The sequence below is a fragment of the Somniosus microcephalus genome, chromosome 2 (genome assembly GCF_052327205.1).
Source record: "Somniosus microcephalus isolate GS21.2 chromosome 2, FLI_Smic_1.0, whole genome shotgun sequence".
In the NCBI taxonomy this organism is placed as follows: domain Eukaryota; kingdom Metazoa; phylum Chordata; class Chondrichthyes; order Squaliformes; family Somniosidae; genus Somniosus; species Somniosus microcephalus.
The window spans coordinates 14,815,401-14,835,409 of record NC_140988.1 but is presented as its reverse complement, the minus strand read 5'-3'; the positions used below and the strand labels follow the sequence as shown (position 1 = coordinate 14,835,409).

Sequence of the window (20,009 nt, the reverse complement as noted above, 5' to 3'; positions counted from 1 at the left end):
CAGGAACGACCCGACACTGTCCTGGGTCTACGAAGTGACAGTGAAGGGATGGCCAGCACATGGTGATCCACTGTTACCGGCATTCTCAGCAAGACGAGAACAGCTGTCCGTCTGTCAAGGAACATTGATGTATGGAACAAGGGTGATTATTCCTCCTAAGTTAAGAGAGAGAGTTCTAAAGGAACTGCATGAAGGTCATCTGGGGGGAGTCAAGATGAAAAGCCTTGCTAGGGCTTATGTGTGGTGGCCGGGTATCGACCGACAGATAGAGGATCTGACGAAAAGCTGCTCAGGGTGCCAAAAAGTGCAAAATGCACCTCCGATTGCACCGCTGCATCCATGGGAATGGCCTTCAACCCCATGGCAACGTGTACATATTGACTTTGCTGGTCCATTCATGGACTCCATGTTTTTAATTGCGGTGGACGCACATTCTAAATGGCCAGAAGTGATTAAGATGACTACCACTACCTCGGAAAAGACGATCGCGGTGCTAAGAACGATATTTGCAAGAAATGGATTGCCAGAACAAATATGTTCAGACAACGGACCGCAGTTCATGTCAGAAGAATTCCAGAAATTCATGAAGAAGAATGGGGTGAAACATTATACCTCTGCCCCATATCATCCGGCTACAAACGGGTTGGCCGAGAGATTTGTACAAACGTTCAAAAAAGCAATAAAGGCCATGAGCGAAGATCAGATTCCACTACAACACAAGGTGGACAAATTCCTACTGGCATATTGAAACGCCACTCATGCAGTGACAAACCAAAGTCCTGCCATGATGTTCTATAACAGGAGGTTGCGGTCCAGGTTGGACTTGTTAAAACCAAATGTGCGGAGGGAAGTTGAAAACAAACAGTTCCAGCATATAAATAACAAGGCCACTCGGAGTTTCGAAATAGGACAACCAGTGTTAGCCCGGGACTATAAAAACGAGAAATGGCAATCTGGAACAATTCGGGCCAGACAAGGACCCCTGATGTACACGGTAGATATTGGTGAAAATGTAATACGGCGTCATGCTGACCAACTGGTAGAATCGAGAACAAGGGTCGAACCCAGGGTTACGGCAGAGACAACCGTGGAAGAAGTTAGTGAACCTGAAGCATCTACCTCAGAAGTGAATGTACCTGAGGATGATGTCCAATCCATAAGAGATCAACTAGATGAGTCACCCCAGCAACGAGAATCAGAGACCCGTGAAAGGCGTTATCCAACTCGAATCAGGAGGCCTCCTCAGAGACTGAATCTTTGAACTGTTTTGCATGAAGTTGTATATATATATATCTATATGTTATTATGTTATGTTAAATGGGGATATAACTGTTAAGCTAAAAAGGGAGGATTGTGGTGTATGTAACCTGTTCCACCTTAAGAGAACTACCTTAAGAGATGTACTACTTTCTCTTGGCTGCTGTATACTGTAATACCGGTGGTGACCACACCGGTCTATAAGTGTTGTGTAGGGATTTGCTGGGCAGTTCAGCCCTGACCTCCGAATAGTAAAGACCTGTTAAAGTTATTCTTGTGGTCTGTGTCCAGTGATTTATAATAAGCATAACTGGGACACACAGACTTAACAGCCAGGACAGCGGGGATATCTCCGCTCCTCTTCTTCGAAATAGTGCCATGGGATCTTGTCCGTTCACCTGAGAAAGCAAACAGGGCCTCGGTTTAACGGCTCATCCGAAAGACGGCACCTCCGACAGTGCAGCGCTCCCTCAGTACTACACTGGAGTGTCAGCCTAGCTTTATGTGCTCAAATCCCTGGAGTGGGACTTGAACCCACGAACCTTCTGGCTGAGAGGCGAGAGAGTGCTACCCACTGCGCCACGGCTGACACGGTTAATACCTGCTGGTATCGCCATGGAGGATTTTAACGAGATTTATTGTTTTGTGCACAATATTAGTGTTTTACATATTCATTGTACGTGTAATTTAAGGATCAGTTCTGGGCAGAATTGTTTGTGTTACAAATCGGAAAATAAGCGTTGGTCGAACATTGTATATTTGGACACTAGATGGCGGCAGTGGGCTTTGTATGAAGCGGCTTGCTGCTTGTCATTTTGTCCGAGCCAAATTTATACTGCTTCTTCAGACATTATGAATTCACTCGTTAGGTAATACTGTATTACTTACAATTATCAACTCCGAGTTGAAATATCAAAGCTAAATGGTATAAGTGCAGACATCAAGTTGGGCTCCAGTTGCAGTGTGTATTTGTTGTCACCTGACGGTTGAAGATTTGCAAACCAATTTAGACAAGTACATTTCAATTTGAGCATCCTTCAGGCGGGTTGAATAGACTGCACTTTCTTCTGAAAGCACCCTTGAACCTTTGCAGAGCGCGGTTTGGGAATACAGGGGTATTCAATAATGCATTTTCCGCAAGAAAAGCTGGGTGCAGATCAGATAATGCAAAAAAAAAAGCCCGTTTAGTTTTATGTTCTGTTGGCTGTAAGCAATTCCATTTTAGAAGAGCAGAAATTAATTAAATGTAAATGGGGTATTGTACCTTCATTGTGATATAATTGAAACACTGCCTCACACTCTCTGCTGATGCAGGGGTAATTTAAAATTCTGCTGCTCCAAAGTAATTGTGTTAGAAAGATAGATTCATAAGCTAATGTAACAAGGTTTCATTTTAGCCTTAAGCTGCAGTGGCAAGAAATATTAGGAAATTTCCTTCAGTTTTATGAAAATGCATATTTTATAACATAGCTTGAGTCACTAATTGTGCAGAAAGGGATACATGATGCGTTCTTTGACAAATGCCCGGCCTGTTAATATTTTTACTTATTTTTTTTGATTCCATTTAAACTTGGTTGAAAGTTTCTTTCTGCCAAATCTGATTTCGTGCTGCTGTGCAGATGCTTGCTCTCTGCACGGAGATGCTGTGAAATTTTATATTTTATGGTGAAATGAGAATCGTAGACATTTACGGCACAGAAGGAGGCCACTCGGCCCATCGTGTCTGTGCCGGCCGAGAAAGAGCGATCCGGCCTAATCCCACCTTCATTGCTCTTGGTCCGTAGCCCTGTAGGTTACAGCACTTCAAGCGCCTATCCAAGTACTTTTTAAATGTGATGAGGGTTTCTGCCTCTACCACCCTTTCAGACAGTGAGTTCCAGACCCCCACCACCCTCTGGGTGAAAAAAGTTCTCAACTCCCCCCTAATCCTTCTACCAATTACTTTAAATCTATGCCCCTATTAGAAACCTATTCACAGTTTTCTTTTCCTGCTGTATTCCCATCTAATTATTAAGGCAAATAAAATGAGTGGAATATTTAACCCTAGGTGTATATATTTCCTACTATCCAGCGTCTTGGATTTTCCAGCCCTGCCTGTATTTCATTCCCTTGACCTGATGAGGAGAAAGCTTCACACTGGTGCAGTAGAGGGCGCTGTTTGGTGGGCTAAGGCATGTTGTTGGGCCAGAGCCGAGGGGGCATCTAACCCCCTTAATATACTATTACTTTGCACCTTCGCAAGTGCAATTTAAATGTGTGTGGAAATGCAACAAACCACACAATAACTTCATCCGAAGCCAAAGCACAACATTTTTTCTATATGTGTGAGAGTTCAGCCTTAGTTATATTCAGAACTGACGGTCTAATTCGGCTGCAATTTTTGCAGTTCAGATTGGTCAGCATGTGGGAGTGAGTTACAATGCTGCAATTCAGTGGAGAGGATGTGGGGCGAATCTCGAGGAGGCTGGAATACATCAGGGTGGAAGTTATGTTGCCGTTGTATAAAGCCCCTGGTTAGACCCCACCTGGAGCACTGCGTTCAGTTCTGGGCACCACACCTCAGGAGGGATGTATTGGCCTTGGAGGGGGGGCAGCGCAGATTCACCAGAATGATACCGGGGCTAAAAGAGTTAAATGATGAGAACAGGTTGCATAAACTCCACTTGTATTCCCTTGAGTATAGAAGATTAAGGGGTGATCTAATTGATCTGTATGAGACGGTTGAAGGATTTGATGGGTAGACAGAGAGAAACTATTTCCTATGGTGAGGGAGTCCAGAACAAGGGGTTATGCACTTTGGCAGAAAAAATCAAAGAGCAAGTTATTATCTAAATGGAGAGAAACTGCAAAGTGCTACAGTACAAAGGGATCTGGGGGTCCTGGTGCATGAAACACAAAAAGTTAGTATGCAGGTGCAGCAGGTGATCAGGAAGGCCAATGGAATCTTGGCTTTTATTGCAAGGGGGATGGAGTATAAAAACAGGGAAGTCTTGCTGCAGTTATACAGGGTATTGGTGAGGCCACACCTGGAATACTGCATGCAGTTTTGGTTTCCATATTTAAGAAAAGATATACTTGCTCTCGAGGCGGTTCAGAGAAGGTTCACTCGGTTGATTCCAGAGATGAGGGGGTTGACGTATGAGGAGAGGTTGAGTAGGTTGGGCCTCTACTCATTGGAGTTCAGAAGAATGAGAGGCGATCTTATCGAAACATATAAGATTGTGAGGGGGCTTGATCGGGTGGGTGCGGTGAGGATGTTTCCACTGATGGGTGAGACTAGAACTAGGGGGCATAATCTTAGAATAAGGGGCTGCCCTTTCAAAACTGAGATGAGGAGAAACTTCTTCACTCAGAGGGTAGTAAATCTATGGAATTTGCTACCCCAGAGAGCTGCGGAAGCTACAACATTAAATAAATTTAAAATGGAGATAGACAGTTTCCTAGCAGATAAGGGAATTAGGGGTTACGGGGAGAGGGCAGGGAAGTGGACGTGAGTCTAGATTCGGATCAGCCATGATCCTATTGAATGGCGGAGCAGGCCCGAGGGGCCGTATGGCCTACTCCTGCTCCTACTTCTTATGTTCTTATGAAATTACAGCTAGGCTGTTCAGGGGTGATGTCAGGCAGCACTTCTTCCTGACATCATAAAGGGTAGCGGAAATCTGGAACCCTCTCCCCCCACAAAAAAACTGTTGCGGCTGGGGGTCAATAGAAAATTTCAAATCTAAGATTGATAGATTTTTGTTAGGCAAGGATGTTAAGATATATGGAACCAAGGTGGGTAAATGGAGTTAAGATACAGATCAGCCGTGATCTAATTGAATGGCGGAACAGGTTTGAGGGGCTGAATGGCCTCCTCCTGTTCCTATGTGGAGAATACACTAAACCACGAGACTGTTCTGTGATCATCTGAACCCTGAGATATATTTGCAACCTTTAATCCATTTCCAGGCATGTTGCTGAGAGTGGTCAGTTGCAATAGATAGGGCTGGTGTGAGGTAGGGCTGATTATGATGCAGGATCTAAAGTATACAACACTGTGAGAATCACAGTGGTAGTTTTTATTTTACACCTATGGCATTATGTAACAAGATCTCATATCAGCGCACACCTCCTGTCAACTCTTTCCATTACAAATTCCTAAGTTGACATTTATAATGGGCGTTTCCTATGTAAACATGTCACACTGTAGCAGTGGAGGTGCTGCAGCGCCACCACTGGCAGGAAGCTGTAATTACAGTTTGACCAGTTTACCTACGCAGTTTCCATTTATAGCAATTTGCAGTGCACGCAGCAAAATAAAGACAAAATATATGATTTGAAATAGGGGATCGAATTATATCTGTGTACCCTGATCCATTTCTCCCCTGACTTCTATATTTGCTCCACCTGAGCACTACACTTGGCCTTGACTCCCCGTGTGCACCGCCACAGGAGACCAGCTAGTGGCGTTAAAAATGGTTCAGTTCAGCGCAACTGTCTGACGTGAGCTGCAAAGTGGTGCGAGCTAGGCTCACTTGTGCTCTTTGTTCCGCTCCCCGCAGCTTAGATTCCTCTCTCCCAGTCCAGTCACCCAGTGTTCCTTTTGGTTAGGCCAAGAGTTCCATTGTAAATGGATCAGAGCGGCTGCCTGGATTGACTGGTTGCAAGCCAAGCAGTAGTGTTGCCCTTGCTTTGATTTTTTCCAATGTGATCGTCGGCACCTAAGGTGTGGGGGTTGAATTTCCGCTGCGATTCTCCTAATCGCCCGCCATGACATTGGTGGAGCAGCTGCAGGAACCCTGGAAAAACGCTGAACTGTCTTTAAAATTATAAAGGGGTTCGATGGGTTAGACGTAGAGATGTTTCTACCTGTGGGGGAGACCAAAACTTGAGGCCATAAATAGTCACTAATAAATCCAATAAGGAATGCAGAAGAGTGGTAAGAATGTGGAACTCGCTGCTACAGGGAGTGGTTGTGGCGATTAGCATAGATGCATTTAAGGGGAAGCTAGACAAGCAAATGAAGGAGAAGGGAATAGAAGGATATGTTAATAAGGTGAGATGAAGTGAGGTGGGAGAAGGTTTGTAGGGAGCATTAACACTGGCATAGACCTGGCATATTCACCACCCCATTCCCACTCAGAGCTCACTACTCGGGCTCTTGCATTGTTCCATGGAAGCTCAGTGTAAGCTCCAGGAACAGCACCTCATCTTCCGATTAGAAACTTTACAGCCTTCCGGACTCAATATCGAGTTCAACAATTTCAGATCATAACCTCGGCCCCCATCACATTTTTACTTATTTTTTATCCACATCTTTGTTTTGGCCCTTTTCCCCCCCCCTTTTTTTTTTCTCTCCCACATGGCAGCGGTCTCTCATTCTGCCAGCGCATTTCACACCTAATCTAGAGCCGTCTTTTGTCTCCACTAGTCCTATCACCATCTCGTCTGGTTTTGAATACCTCTTAATGTCTCTTCACTTCTCTTTTGTTCTCTCCCAGCCTGGCCTTTCAATCTATTTCATTCCTGTGCTTTTCCAGTCTTGACAAAGGGTTTGACCTGAAACGTTGACCCTATTTTCTCTCCACGGATGTTGCCTGGCCTGCTGAGTTTTTCCAGCATTTTCTGTTGTTATTTCAGATTTCCAGCATCTGCAGTATTTTGCTATTGTACTGGCATAGACCTGTTGGGTTGAATGGCCAGATTCTGTGCCGTTAATTCTACGTTAACCCTTCCCTGCCTCAGGATTCTAAAATGTAACTGTATGGATTAAATATGAGAAAATAGTTAAAAGAGAAACAGGCAAAAGTATACTGACAGTGACTGAGAATTAATCATTGCATAGGTGTGAAAGAAAGAAAGATCTTGCACTTAATATAGTGCCTTTCTCGACCTCAGGATTATCCCAAAGTGCTTCACAGCCAATTAAGTACTCGTAGTGTAGTCACTGTTGTAATGTAGGGAAACGTGGCAGCCAATTTGCGCACAGCAAGCTCCCACAAACAGCAATGTGATAACGACCAGATAATCTGTTTTTGGCGGTGTTGGTTGAGGGATAAATGTTGGCCAGGACACCAGGAGAACTCCCCAGCTTTTCGAAAAGTGCCACGGGATTCTTAACATTGGTCTTGGAGATCAGACTGGGTCTCGGTTTAACGTCTCATCCGAAAGGTGGTTGTAACCAGAATATTGTGACCCCTTGAATTTGTGTCTGTGCAATATAAACTTTAATCAAGAGAATGGTGCCCATCTGTCTCGCATATGACTCCACCAGTCTAAAGTTCTTTTAGAATTTTTAATTCTTTAATTTGCCATGCAGGTTTTTAATGCTGGTAGTTGGAGTCACCATTGACCAGAAACTTAATTGGACCAGCCACATAAATACTGTGGCAACAAGAGCAGGTCAGAGCTAGATATTCTGCGACGAGTGTCTCACCTCCTGACTCCTTTCCACCATCTACAAGGCACAAGTCAGAAGTGTGATGGAATATTCTCCACTTGCCTGGATGAGTACAGCTCCAACAACACTAAAGAGGCTTGACACCATCCAGGACAAAGAAGTCCGCTTGATTGGCATCCCATCCACCACCTTAAACATTCACTCCCTCCACCACCGGCGCACCGTGGCTGCAGTGTGTACCATCCACAAGATGCACTGCAGTAACTTGCCAAGGTTTCTTCGGCAGAACTTCCCAAACCCGCAACCTCTTCCACCTAGAAGGACAAGGGCAGCAGGCACATGGGAACACCACCACCTGCAAGAGCCCCTCCAAGTCACATGCCATCCTGACTTGGAAATATATCGCCGTTCCTTCATCGTCGCTGGGTCAAAATCCTGGAACTCCCTCCCTAACAGCACTGTGGGAGTACCTTCACCACATGGACTGCAGCGGTTCAAGAAGGCGGCTCACCACCACCTTCTCAAGGGGCAATTAGGGATGGGCAATAAATGCCGGCCTTGCCAGCAACACCCACATCGCAGGAACGAATTTTTTTGAAAGTTGCCGATTAGAGAAATTTTTTGCAGAATTATTTTAGTGATATTTTAATAGCTGTATTTTTTTTCCTTCCTCCCTTGGATTCAGGATGTTCTGAATAGACTGGGATCATGTGACCTGGATGAGGACGACTTGATGTTGGACTTGGAGTTCCTGGAAGATCAGCGTCATCAGTGTGACAGTGCTGCCGCCAAACATTTCGGTAAGTTCTATCAGCTTTGAAATTCTATTCGCTGGGAATTAGCATCTCAAGGTTTAATGCGTTTGGATCACGTTGTCCCTCCGGGTATTTTAACAGGTGTTTAACCCACTTAAAATGAACAAGCAAGGAAATATCATACAAGCCTTGTTCAAGCTTACCCTAGATGTAAACTGTTCCAGTGTTAAGTGGTTATATGCTTATACAGCAAACATTATCTTCCAGGCTACCATCTGTTGATAACATATTAAGGCTACACCTGAAATGCTTAAGATGGTTGCCTTCTAGCACACAAACTCACCCACTGAGCCACTGCAGGCATACATTAATTGTGCTGAAAAACTATCGATGGGATTGGTTAGAGGAGGGATTTTGACAGAAAGTAATTCTCTTGATTCGAATCAGTTTTATTTCTCTCTCTTTGCATTTTCTCTGCTTATTGTACATTTAAAGGCTCATTCCATCTTAATCGCAATCTAGCCCACCAGAGCAATGCTAAAATAATTTGTCACATTCCGCAGTGCTTGTGTTACCTTGGCAACGGTGCTTATTTTCTTGTCTTACATTTTCTTGCATTACCAGTGCCATGTACCATTTCCCAGTTGGGAGTAAGGGGTGGAGGGGGGCGGATGATCTTCTCTCAGACCTCCATCGCCAAACGATACATGAGATTCATTCTCGGTGACTGGCCCTAAGAGTTTTGTCTCCTCTCTCTCTCTGGCAAAAAATAGGATTACATAGGATATACCTCACAGGAACAGGCCATTCGGCCCAACCAGTCTATGTTCCACTCGCACCTCCTCCCGTCTTTCCTCGTCTAACTCTGTCAGCGTAACCCTCTAATCCCTTCTCCCTCATATGTTTATCTTGCTTCCCCTTAAATGCATCTATATTATTCGCTTCAAGCACTCCCTGTGGTGGCGAGTACCAGATTCTCACCACTGCCTAGTTGTCTATTTGTTGTTTGCCCTGCTCCCCTGTAAGATTATAGCCAATTTACTTATTAATTTGTCTATTAACACTTATTTTCATGCAGTTGCAAATTTGTTTATTAACACTCATACGCGCACACACATATATATATACTAGCAGGGGAGCCCCGCGTTGCAGGGCAATTTTGGGGCTGGTGGATGTGTGGGCCGGGAGCCTGGGACTGAATTTGGGTTGTCGGCAGTTTCCAGGGCTTTTTTGGGCCTGGTGGATGTGTGGGCCGGGAGCCTGGGACTGGATTTGGGCTGTTGGCAGTTGGAGAAGCCTAGGCCCGTCTTGCACTGTTTTTTAACCTAAACATTTCTAGCTTTTAATACCTTCAAAGATGAAAGTTGAAGTACTTATAAAACATTTTTGGTAAATCTTATTTAAAAAAAAAGAAACTGACCTGGATTACCAAAGTTTTTAGCTGCCCTGGCTGCTGTATAATGGCTGACAGATCCCTGAGATGAAAACGATTAGTCCTGCCCACACATACACTGATTGGTCAACCATCAGGTGACTGAACTGTAGGATTGGTCAATCATGACGGCACAGGATTGGTCGACCTTGACGTCAGTCAATGCTAATGAGTGGATAATGAGTGGAATTTTGAAGGTTTTTTGTATAATGTGCGAACAATTTTTGTCCGACCAAAAAGTAAATATGCCTACAAGAGTCCCCTAATGATGAGCTTTCTTTTGATATAACACATGTGTAGGTACGCTCTATAACTTTTGATTGTATAGCCGGACAGACAGACAGACAGACTGACGGAGAGACAGAGAGACGTACTGTTTTATATATATAGATATATATTCATAGAGTTATACAGCACAGGAAGAGGCCCTTTGGCCCATCGTGTCCATGCCGGCCATCAAGCCCTGTCTATTCTAATCCCATTTTCCAGCACTTGGTCTGTAGCCTTGTATGCTATGGCATTTCAAGTGCTCATCTAAATGCTTCTTGAATGTTGTGAGGGTTCCTGCCTCTACCACCCTTTCAGGCAGTGAGTTCCAGATTCCAACCACCCTCTGGGTGAAAAAGTTTTTCCTCAAATCCCCTCTAAACCTCCTGCCCCTTATCTATATATATAATATATTTATATTTAGAATTAGCTTACAAGGCAAGGTAAGCAGCTTAGCGAAAAGACTGATGGGGAAAAACACTGATCAGCTTGACATTTTTATCACAGTAGGCTAAAGCTGAACGCAACACGGTAAAAAGGCATGAAGTCACAGACCTTGACAAGACAGGAGTTTTAGTAACTTGAGAAAATCAAGGCGCATTGGGCCTGGAATCTATTCAACCATAGAAACCAGACTGATAAGGGAGGTTCACTAGATGGATAAGAAGGGGCCTTGGTGTGCCACAATAACATCTCTTGGAAATAGGTGTTTTTCAGTGGAAAGTCACAGAAGGGGAGGGATGGTGTGAGATCAGAGGAGAAGAGAGAGGACCTATCAGGGGAGAAAGGGAAGTCGAGTGATCGATCCGAGGGAAGCTCCATAGATTTCAATTGAAAGAGATGGTATAAGAAAGGGACACCGGCAGGGGTTAAGTGTAGAAGTTAACAGAGGAGGATTCGAGTAATTCTAGGGGACTCTCAGAGAGGTTAAATGGGCCTGGAGGCACGGCTAGCGAGGGGTGCAGATGACTCTTATCGCGACTTTTACCCAAGGCATAAATGGGGTAGCATAACTCCTAATTATACCTCGTAATCTGCTGCTTCAGATACAGTAATTGTAGTGATCCATGCTTGTGTTGAATAAACTTTTAACCACTGCCACTAATACGGGCCAACATCGAATCATTTGGAATCAAAGATCTCGCAAAGAGATTCTTAACACCGCACCGCCCCCCTGCCCCGCCACCAGACAGGGCCAGCACTTCATGTCTCATGCATTTGGCTCTTAATAATAATCCCAGAAGGACCTTGTTTGATCCACCATTTGGAGTGCGGCGGGGTTGTGATATAGGCTTGTACTCCCTCGTGTATGCTAAGCCTCACTTATAAATAACACAAACCTCACATTGTCGGATTATGTTTTAGGCCCTGTAGCACTTCTGGTTTTGTCGGCGTTCAGCTTTCAAACCAGTTTATAACTATTAATTATGTAGGGAGGCACTGCAGCAAGTACAGATTTTTAAATGATTTCAAAAGAAATCATCGCCGATTCTCAACTCCGATGCCCTGGAGAGAAATTGGTAAGTGTGGATTTTTAAATTTGTCTTTGTTTAATTTTTGATGAATTTTGACAGAAGCAGGATGGAATCTGTTTGTTGTATATCTTCTGGCACCTCTTGAGTGTGACGCAGAGCCAATCTCCAAGCATTTAAATTGAAATTGGTTCAATGTTGGCACGGGGTGTTGATTCCAATTTGCATATTTCATTTACCTGTTCTCAGTTTTCCGATGTTACAGAACTTCAAAGATTAAAAAGCCAATGTGAAAATCACTATCCTAACTTGCTGACTGTGTAATACCTTGCAGCTAATTCGAACTGGCGTGGGTCCAAACACAAGTATTAGTTTAATGCCCCAATGAAATCAATTAAAAATTAATTACACCATTTGAAATCATTTGAATTTTGTGGAACTGTTATGGAAGCTGAAAATCTGTCGAGCGCTTAATAGCTACTGGAAATAAATGCTGTTCTCTTCACATATTAGGGCCTTTATTGCAGGATAGCAGCAAAGTACAATCCGAAGAGACTACTGTGTCATTTGATCACAGACTCCTTTCTATTTGGTCAGAAATCTGTACTTAAGCCTTTGGAAAGGACTGAGGGAGTATACGTTCCATAGTTCCATTGTAGGGTTTGTTCCATCCGTGTCCAGTCGCATTCACATCAGATATGGCCTGCATCTCATTTACTTGCGGCCATTGTTTCATGTTCCCAGTCACTTGGCGCGCACTGAATGCTACCAAGTGGAGACGGCAATAAAAAGCACGTAGGGGGAAAAAATGGAATATAATGAGGTTGCCAGTATGGCACACAACTGCTGCGCTGGATTTAGCAACTAAAATCTGGTAAAATAATGACATGAGCGAGGCAAGATTTATGGTGTTCAAAAATATATATACACTGTATATGTTTATATATCCTCAACCCTATTTTAACTTTCTGTTGTCATTAAAAAAAACAACCCATTACCAGTGTGTTTGGCCATCAGACGGAGAACCAAGAGTTAATGGATTTTATGTTGTTAATACTTTGAAATCAGATTGGTGCACCGATGCCTCATTGGGATGTTTTCCTGAACATTTCATTTGACCGGTCGTGGCAATTGTAAGCCACTTAATTCCACCCAGAATGCTTATGGATTGTGAAACTCCCGTATTTGCTTTAGTGCAGAGAACCCAATCCTGCATTCTGTCATGTAACATCAGTAGATTTGCATGTAGCTGCAGTTTTATCACCGCTCTACATTCCTTCTCGATTGACAGAGTCAGGATGCAGTAAAGTAGATGTATTGTTGAGAATGATATTCTCAAATTCAGGAATTTCACAGCCCAGGCTGATGGCTTTTTTTAAAAAATAAAATAAAATGGGACAGGGCAATAATGATTCATTTAAGCTGCATTACACTCACAAGCTGCAGACAGGAATGAGATGGTTATCTGCCATCTCTTTAAACATGGAACAGTCAGCTTAGATTTAAAAGGGCTGTGATGGAATTGAATCAAACCGAACATGCAAATTAATAACTTTGTTCATTTATTCTAAACTAATTAATAACCCAACCCACATCAACAGAGCAGAGAAATGCAGAAACACGCTTAGACTGCCAGGTGTTAAATTTGTAATCCTTCCTGGGACACAAACTAATAAAGAAAGAACTTGTAATTAATAAGCACCTTATTGTGTCTTCGGGCAATCTCAAAGCACTTCATAGCCAACAAATTATTTTTAAAGTGTAGTCACTGTACTTTTGTGGGGAAATATAGCAGCCAGTCAGCACAAAACAAATGAGGTAAGTTATCAAATAATTGGGGCTGGTTATGGGAGGAATGTTGGTCAGGACTTCCTCCTCATGTTTTTCAAATTAATTCTCGGGATGCGGGCACCACTGGTGAGGCCGGCATTTATTGCCCGTCCCTAGTTGCCCCTTGAGAAGGTGGTGGTGAGCCGCCGCCTTGAACCGCTGCAGTCCGTGTGGTGAAGGTACTCCCACAGTGCTGTTAGGGAGGGAGTTCCAGGATTTGGACCCAGTGACGATGAAGGAACGGCCGATATATGTCCAAGTCGCGATGGTGTGCGACTTGGAGGGGAACTTGTTCCCTTGCACCTGCTGCCCTTATCCTTCTAGGCGGTGAAGGTCGCGGGTTTGTGAGATGCTGTTGAAGAAGCCTTGGCTGAGTTGCTGCAGTGCATCCTGTGGATAGTACACACTGCAACCACGGTACGGTAGAGGGAGAGGTGGTGGCTGGGCTGCCGATCAATCGACCTGCTTTGTCCTGAATGGAGTCGAGCTTCTTGGGTGTTGTTTTATATGTGCACCTGAACAGGCAGATGGTCTTCAATAAAAAAAAAAGTGCTTCCAACAATGTGGCACTCTCTTAATAGTGCACTAAAGTGTCTGCCTAGCTTATGTGCTCAAGTTTGTCGATAAGAAATGATGAGCAATAACTATCCTTATTTGTGGCGTGAATCACTGATTCCAAAACACTCATCTGATATCCAGTAACGGAGCTAAACTGAACATGCATGCCATCATTTTCTTTAAAGTATACCCATAGTGGTTATGGTCCAAATTCAAACCTAAAATGATGCCATTCTGGCTTTAGATTTGGTTTGGTGCGTAACCCTATTTGGATTCGCAGTGAACCTTCGGTGTGTTGCTGTGCAGCGTGCCACAGTCTCCTTGTTGGGTCTCTCAAAATCTAAAGAAAGAAAGACTTACATTTATGTAGCGCCTTTCATGACCACCGGACGTCTCAAAGTGCCAATGAAGTACTTTTTGAAGTGGAGCCACTGTTGTAGTTCTGACGAAGGGTCTTCGACCTGAAACGTTAACTCTGTTTCCCTCTCCACGGACGTTGCCCTGCCCTGCTGAGTTTTTCCAGCGTTTTCTGTTGTTATTTCAGATTTCCAGCATCCGCAGTATTTTGCTATCGTATCACTGTTGTAATGTGGGAAACTTGGCAGCCAATTTGCACACAGCAAACTCCCACAAACAGCAATGCGATAATGAACAGATAATCTGTTTTTGTGATGCTAATTGAGGGATAAATATTGGCCAGGACACCGGGGATAACTCCCCTGCTTTTCTTCGAAATAGTGCATTGGGATTTTTTACGTCCACCTGAGAGCAGACAGGGCCTCGGTTTAAAGTCTCATCTGAAAAACGGCACCTCTGACAGTGCAGCACTCCACTGGAGTGTTAGCCTAGATTTTTTGAGCTCAAGACCCTACAGTGGGACTATGAACCCACAACCTTCTGACTCAGAGGTGAGTGTGCTACCCACTGATCCACAACTGACACTGTCGTTCAACTACGCTTGTGAATTTACACACAATATATTGGACCTGTATTTCAGACACCTGAGAATTTGCAACCTTTTTGTTGAGTAATTCAGTGTCAACCTTATTGTTCAATATATAATTCTGCAATGGGGTGCAGTAAACTGATGCATTGCATGAATGAAAAAATCCAGGTAGAAGAGCACTTAAAGTTCTCTTGGCCAATTTCATGTACTCATAGAGTCATAGAGTCATAAAGTTTTACAGCACAGAAAGAGGCCCTTCGGCCCATCGTGTCTGCGCCGCCCATCCCTCCCTGTCCAGTCTAATCCCATTTTCCAGCATTTGGTCCATAGCCTTGTATGCAGTGGCATTTCAAGTGCTCATCCAAATGCTTCTTGAATGTTGTGAGGGTTTCTGCCTCTACCACCCTTTCAGGCAGTGAGTTCCAGCTTCCAACCACCCTCTGGGTGAAAAAGTTCCTCCTCAAATCCCCCCTAAATCTCCTGCCCCTTACCCTGAATCTGTGCCCCCTTGTTATTGACCCCCCTACTAAGGGGAAAAGTTCCTCTTTATCTACCCTATCTATGCCCCTCATCATTTTGTACACCTCAATCAGGTCCCCCCTCAGCCTTCTTTGCTCCAAGGAAAACAACCCCAGCCTGTCCAGTCTCTTTTCATAGCTGAGGCGCTCCATCCCAGGTAACATCCTGGTGAATCTTCTCTGCACCCTCTCCAAAGCAATCACATCCTTCCTATAGTGAGGCGACCAGAACTGCACACAGTACTCCAGCTGTGGCCTCACCAGCGTTTTGTACAGCTCCATCATAACCTCCCTGCTCTTATATTCTATGCCTCTGCTAATGAAGGCAAGTATCCCATAAGCCTTTTTAACCACCTTATCTACCTGTTCCGCTGCCTTCAGGGATCTATGTACATGTACACCAAGGTCCCTCTGACCCTCTGTACTTCCTAGGGTCCTACCACTCATTGTGTATTCCCTTGCCTTATTTGTCCGTCCAAAATGCATCACCTCGCACTTTTCCGGGTTAAATTCCATTTGCCACTTTTCCGCCCATCTGACCAACCCGTTAATATTGTCCTGTAGCCTGAGGCTTTCCTCCTCGCAATTTACCAGCCCAACAATTTTCGTGTCATCCGCGAACTTACTGATCATACCCTTTACATTCTCATCCAAATCATTAATGTAGATCACAAACAGCAAGGGACCCAGCACCGATCCCTGAGGTACCCCACTGGACACAGGCTTCCAGTCACAAAAGCAACCTTCGACCATCACCCTCTGCCTCCTGCCACTCAGCCAGTTTAGGATCCAACGTGCCAAGGCCCCCTGGATCCCATGGGCTCTTACCTTCTTGACCAGTCTCCTATGCGGGACCTTGTCAAAAGCTTTACTGAAGTCCATGTAAACCACATCCACAGCATTTCCCTCATCCACACACCTAGTCACCCCCTCGAAAAATTCAATCAGATTGGTCAGACATGATTTACCCTTGACAAAGCCATGCTGACTATCCCGATTAATCCTTGCCTCTCCAAGTGGAGACTAATTTTGTCCCTCAGAATTTTTTCCAATAATTTCCCTACCACAGATGTTAGGCTCACTGGCCTGTAATTCCCTGGTTTATCCCTGCTACATCTTCTTGAATAATGGTACTACATTAGCTGTTCTCCAGTCCTCTGGTACATCCCCTGTGGCCAGAGAGGTTCTGAAAATTTGTGTCAGAGCCCCTGCAATCTCCTCCTTTGCCTCACACAACAGCCTGGGATACATCTCGTCCGGGCCTGGGGATTTATCCACTTTTTGGCCTGCTAAAACCGCTAGTACCTCCTCCCTCTCGATGCTAATATGTTCAAGTATGTCACAGTCCCCTTGCCCGACTTCTATGTCTACATCGTCTTTCTCCATAGTGAACACTGAGGCAAAAAATTCATTTAAAACCCCACCTACTTCATCTGGCTCTACACACAGCTTGCCACTTTGGTCCCTAATGGGCCCTACCCTTTCCCTGGTTATCCTCTTGCCCTTAATATACTTATAAAACATCTTAGGATTTTCCTTTATTTTGCTCGCCAGTGTTATTTCATGGCCCCTCCTCGCCCTCCTAATTTCCTTTTTAAGTATGCCCCTGCACCTCTTATACTCCTCTAGGGCTTCCACCGTCTTTTGTCTTTTGTAACTGCCAAAAGCCCCCCTTTTTTTCCTAATGCATTTTTGTATATCCTTTGTCATCCAAGGTTCCCTTTGCTTGTTGGTCCCACCCTTGACCTTTACAGGAACATGTTGGTGTTGTACTCTCTCTATTTCCCTTCTGAAAGCCTCCCACTGTTTTGATGTGGATTTTCCTATAAGTAGCTGCTCCCAGTCCACTTTTGCCAGATCCTGTCTTATCTTATTAAAATCGGCCTTCCCCCAATTTAGAACCCTGATTTCCGGGCCGTCTTTGTCTTTTTCCATGACCACCTTAAATCTCACCGAATTGTGGTCACTATCGCCAAAATGCTCTCCTACAGACACTTCCACCACCTGCCTGGCTACATTCCCTAGAATTAGGTCCAGTACCGCCCCCTCTCTTGTAGGACTTTCTACATGTTGGCTCAAAAAGCTTTCCTGGATGCACTTTAAGAATTCTGCTCCCTCCAAGCCTTTCACACTCTGACTATCCCAATTTATATTGGGGAAGTTGAAATCCCCCACTATTACTACCCTATTATTTTCACACTTTTCTGATATCTGCCTGCATATCTGTTCCTCTATCTCCCCCTGACTGTTTGGGGGCCTATAGTACACTCCCAGCAAGGTGCTTGACCCCTTTTTGTTTTTAAGTTCTACCCATATGGCCTCATTAGAGGAACCCGCTAATATATCATCCCTCCTTACAGCAGTAATAGACTCCTTAATTAATATTGCAACACCCCCTCCCCTTTTACACCCCCCTCTGTCTCGCCTGAAGATTCTATACCCCGGAATATTTAGCTGCCAGTCCTGACCCTCCCTCAACCATGTCTCCGTGATAGCAACAATATCGTACTCCCATGTGTTCAACAACAACTTCAGTTCATCCACCTTATTTGCAAGACTCCTTGCATTAAAATAAATGCCTTCCAGCCCTGCCACACTCCCTTTTGCCTTCACATCTTTGCTCTGCCTTCCCTGCTGACTTGTTTTTTCCTCCTTATTTGGCTGTACATCACCCCCTACTATAGCTCCACTCTGTATCCCATCCCCCTGCCGAATTAGTTTAAACCCCTCCCAGCAGTGCTAGCAAACCTCCCCGCAAGGATATTGGTTCCCCTCTGGTTCAGGTGTAAACCGTCCGACTTGTACAAGTCCCACCTGTCTCAGAAGCAGACCCAGTGATCCAGGAAACTAAAGCCCTCCCTACTGGTTGATCTAATCTTGATTGTCACATATAACTTCCTTCATTCTGACTACTTTGTACCTAAATACTTTTACTTTCAATAATGGAAAAGCTACTTCTTTTTCATATGGAACAAACTCATTTATTTATGTCTGCGTGTAATAGTTTTCAGGTTTTCATGACCTTTTGCAACTGCCATTCAGTCATCTTACTTTGTCTAAACAGTTTAACGCTACTGTCAGCTTTGCTTCAGTGGGTAGCACTCTCACCTCTGGGTCAGAAGATTGATGGTTCAAGGGTGACTCCAGAGAGTTGAGCACATAATCTAGGCTGACGCTTCGGTGCAGTACTGAGGGAGTGCTGCACTGTCAGAGGTGCCTTAAACCGAGGCCCCAATCTGCCTCCTTAAGTGGATGTAAAAGATCCCATGGCACTATTCAAAGAAGAGCAGGGCAATTCTACTCATGTCCTGGCCAACGTATAGTCCTCAACCACTGGCCAATTATCTCATTGGTGTTTGTGGGATCTGGGAAAGATTTGAGTGTCCTCGTGCAAGAAACACAGAAAGCTGGCATGCAGGTACAGCAAACAATAAGGAAGGCAAATGGCATGTTGGCCTTTATTGCAAGGGGGTTGGAGTATAAGAGTAAGGAAGTCTTGCTACAATTGTACAGGGCCTTGGCAAGACCACACCCGGAGTACTGTGCACAGTTTTGGTCTCCTTATCTAAGGAAGGATACACTTGCCTTGGAGGTGGTGCAACGAAGGTTCACTAGATTGATTCCTGGGATGAGAGGGCTGTCCTATAATGAGCGATTGTGTAGAATGGGCCTATACTCTCTGGAGTTTAGAAGAATGAGAGGTGATCTCATTGAAACATACAAGATTCTGAGGGGGATTGACAGGGTAGATGCTGAGAGGTTGTTTCCCCTGGCTGGAGTGTTTAAAACTAGGGGGCAGAGTCTCAGGATAAGGGGTCGGCCATTTAAGACTGAGATGAGGAGGAATTTCTTCACTGAGGGTTGTGAATCTTTGGAATTCTCTGCCCCAGAGGGCTGTGGATGCTCAGTCGTTGAGTATATTCAAGGCTGGCATAGATAGATTTTTGGACTCTAGGGGAATCAAGGGATATGGAGATTGGGTGGGAAAGTGGAGTTGAGGTTGATGATCAGCCATGATCTTATTGAATGGCGGAGCAGGCTCGAGGGGCCGCATGGCCTACTCTTGCTCCCAATTCTTATGTTCTTACTATTTGCAAATGTGCAAATTGGCTGCAGTTTTCCCTACGTTGCTGTAAAAAAAAAACACTGGTTCACTAATGTCCTTTGGAGAAGGAAACTGAACGTTCTTGCCTGTTCTGGCCTATGTGTGACTCCAGTCCCACACCAGCATGGTTGACTCTTGAATAAGAAAAAAATTGCAGCAGTTCTGGAAGAAGGGCCACTAGCATCTTCTCAGGGCAACTAGAGACGGGCAATACATGCTGACCTTGCCAGCGATGCCCACATCCTGAGAATGAATTAAAAAAATTACAGCAATGACTATACTTCAAAAGTACTCATTAACTGTGAAGTACTTGGGATGTCCAGAGGTCATGAAAGGCACTATATAGATGCAAGTTCTTTTTTCCCTCTCTGTACATATATTTCAGTTTGCTTATTTAATCATGTGATGCTGTTTGGAAAGACTGGCTGCTCACCCCAGCATGATGGTGCCTGTTCTACAATTGTGATGCATTTCATTATATTTATTG

The 20,009-nt window shown here is 44.4% G+C and overlaps 1 protein-coding gene across 1 annotated transcript in view; it reads left to right on the top strand.

Annotated features, from left to right (window-relative positions):
• ccser1 (coiled-coil serine-rich protein 1) overlaps positions 1-20,009 on the top strand; it is a 1,261,432-nt gene that overhangs the window by 331,147 nt on the left and 910,276 nt on the right. Inside the window, exon 4 of the mRNA XM_086006589.1 lies at positions 8,325-8,439. Coding sequence (XP_085862715.1) covers positions 8,325-8,439 — 115 coding nt within the window. The remainder of the gene's footprint in view (positions 1-8,324; positions 8,440-20,009) is intronic.